The sequence below is a fragment of the Brachyistius frenatus genome, unplaced genomic scaffold (genome assembly GCF_029030835.1).
Source record: "Brachyistius frenatus isolate BFR_SWC_R1_liver_20210118 unplaced genomic scaffold, ASM2903083v1 Contig_43, whole genome shotgun sequence".
NCBI classification, from domain to species: domain Eukaryota; kingdom Metazoa; phylum Chordata; class Actinopteri; family Embiotocidae; genus Brachyistius; species Brachyistius frenatus.
In genome coordinates, this window is record NW_027210642.1 from 1,258,276 (window position 1) to 1,261,229 (window position 2,954).

Consider the following 2,954-nt stretch of genomic DNA (forward strand, 5'->3'; position numbering starts at 1 on the left):
AAACAGCATTTGGAAATTGTGGCAGAAAATGTAATTGTCACACAGTGTGTGCAACTTTAACAAAAACAGAACTGTGTCACCAATGAAAAAAATGAAAATCATTATAATAATGAAGTCTACATAAAAAAAACCTGAACCAATGGGGAGAAAGTGGTGTTTTGCCCCAGCCAATCCTAGGCGGAAGGTGGAGTGACGATTTTAAAACTCCAACTCAAGTTGCTGTAACATGCAGCTCCACAGCTCACATTGTGAACCGCAACTTTCACGACCGCACCCCCAATGACAGCCTAGGAAAACAAGACAAACAAACAGGAAAGCCGAGGGAAAACAACGGGCTCGTACTGACTGAAACTGTTTGAGGAATTTATTGTGGCGCACGGTGCGTAAAAAGCGCACTGGCCACTTTGTCGAGCGCTTGAATTTAGTGGCAGAGTTTTATTTTTCAATTGAAGATTACATTTTCGGATTTTCATCTCCAAGGGACTGAACAAATAATGTTAAAAATGACAGAGGAGCATGACAAGTGTATTAGCGACCAGCCGTGCAGTCCATCGGGTACAAACAGTTCCATGTCCCAGGACGAGTCCGATTCCGATGCTCCTTCCTCACCAACAGGCTCCGACGGCCAAGGATCCCTGCTCGCCGGTTTGGGCAAGAAACTGGACTCCGAGGATGACGACCGGTTCCCAGCCTGCATACGGGACGCCGTCTCTCAGGTCCTCAAGGGATACGACTGGTCCTTGGTGCCTATGCCCGTGAGAGGGAATGGATCCCTGAAGAATAAACCTCACGTCAAGAGACCCATGAATGCGTTTATGGTCTGGGCGCAAGCGGCCCGCAGAAAGCTGGCGGATCAGTATCCACACCTGCACAATGCAGAACTGAGCAAGACGCTGGGGAAACTTTGGCGGTAAGGAAATATTTTATTTATTATAAACAGAAATGCAGCAATCATTTGGGTAATGTAACATTACCGTGAACTAGGGAATTAAGTGCTTGTTAAATATTTAAACATGAGATGATCATCATTACATAAATAACATTTACAGCTTTGACCAGAAAATATACAATTTACAAAATTTCAAAATATTTTGATTTTGAATGTAAACGTTTTAGAAGAAATTGAGAAAGAAAAGGTGTTTTTTGCATTTTGTTCCTGACCCCTGAATTTAATAAATGTATATTTTTATTTGTATTATTCTTTGTTTAGTTAATTTTGACATGTTATATCTGTATTTATTTCACTATAGCTTGCTGTCAGAGAGTGAAAAGAGGCCATTTGTAGATGAAGCGGAGAGGCTTCGGGTGCAGCACAAGAAAGATCATCCAGACTACAAATACCAGCCACGGCGACGGAAAAATGTGAAACCAGGCCAGAGCGACTCGGACTCAGGAGCAGAGCTGGCACATCATATGTATAAAGCAGAACCAGGGATGGGAGGACTGGCAGGGATGACTGATGGACACCACCACCCTGAACATGCAGGTTTGTTGTCAAATTTAACACAAGAAATAATGCACCAAACACAAATACTGCGTGAGTTTTTATTTTAGGAATTAAATAGTTATGGGCTTATTTGTTTAAATAATTTTGTACTTGGAGTGATGAACCTTCACACTTGATTTGTAATATAATTTGCTTTTCAGGGCAGCCCCATGGTCCACCAACACCACCCACTACTCCCAAAACAGACCTGCACCACGGGATGAAGCCAGATCTGAAACATGAGGGCCGTCGCCTTGTTGACAGCAGCAGGCAAAACATTGACTTTAGCAATGTAGACATCTCTGAGCTCAGCACGGATGTCATCAGCAATATGGAGACCTTTGACGTTCACGAGTTTGACCAGTACCTCCCGCTCAACGGCCACGCCTCGGGCTCCTCCACCCTGTCCTCCGACCACAGCCACGGGCAGGCTCCAGTACCCGGCAGCTCTTACACTTCCTCATACAGCCATGCAGGCAGCAACGGGTCAGCGTGGAGCCGAAAGAGTACCCTGTCCTCCTCCTCTGCCTCCACCAGCGAGGTGGGTCAGCACCGTCTCCATATTAAAACGGAGCAGCTGAGCCCCAGCCACTACAGTGAGCACTCCCACGGGTCACCCTCACACTCCGATTACGGCTCCTACAGTAGCCAGGCCTGTGTCACCTCGGCCACGTCGGCTTCCTCGGCTGCAGCTTCTTTCTCCAGCTCCCAGTGTGACTATACTGACCTCCAGAGTTCCAACTATTACAACCCGTACTCTGGCTATCCTTCCAGCCTCTACCAGTACCCCTACTTCCACTCATCCAGGCGGCCCTACAGCAGCCCAATCCTCAACAGTCTGTCCATGGCTCCTGCCCACAGCCCCACCACCTCCAGCTGGGACCAGCCCGTCTACACCACGCTGTCTCGACCTTAAGGGGACAATATATAGTCAGTTTGCACCAGAGACTCATTCAGATTGATGCACTACTAATGAAGGAAGTAAGGAGCAGGTGGAGAAGTGTGTGTCGGGGCTAGTAGGCTACCTGTGACCATTTGAACATGAAAGAAACAGAAGAAAAAGTGCCTGCTGATTTTATACAAAGTTATATTGTTGCCATGAAAACACACTTGTACAGACTTTTTACACAAAGAGAAATTGTGTTGTTGGTGAGCCAAACTCCTCCATGAGGACAAATCACCTACGCCTACATCCTGTACATCCTGTATATCCCCCTTCTTTCCAGTTTAAGATTGCACGTGTGTGCACACTTGAGGTAAAGCAAAGGCCTGCCACTGAATCGGGCAGGACTGAAACAGTTTGGTCAAACTCCGTTTTGAAGCAGATACATTGAACAATGTACATGGGACCAATTATGTGAATTTGCAGTAAAATTTGCATTAATGGCCAGAGCTATATCGCAACACACTACGTGCATCAGTGGATCAGTCTTAAATAAATGGTTCCTATGAATCTTGTGTCATTTTG

General features: G+C 46.0%; 1 protein-coding gene across 1 annotated transcript; it reads left to right on the forward strand.

Moving 5' to 3' along the window:
- Positions 1 to 251: 251 nt before the first annotated feature.
- LOC138623358 (transcription factor Sox-8) lies at positions 252 to 2,539 on the forward strand. The gene is made up of 3 exons (XM_069702838.1): positions 252 to 910; positions 1,251 to 1,486; positions 1,648 to 2,539. Exons 1-3 carry the CDS (start codon positions 495 to 497, stop codon positions 2,400 to 2,402), a joined length of 1,407 nt encoding a protein of 468 aa, XP_069558939.1. The 5' UTR covers positions 252 to 494; the 3' UTR covers positions 2,403 to 2,539.
- The last annotated feature ends 415 nt before the right edge of the window (positions 2,540 to 2,954 follow it).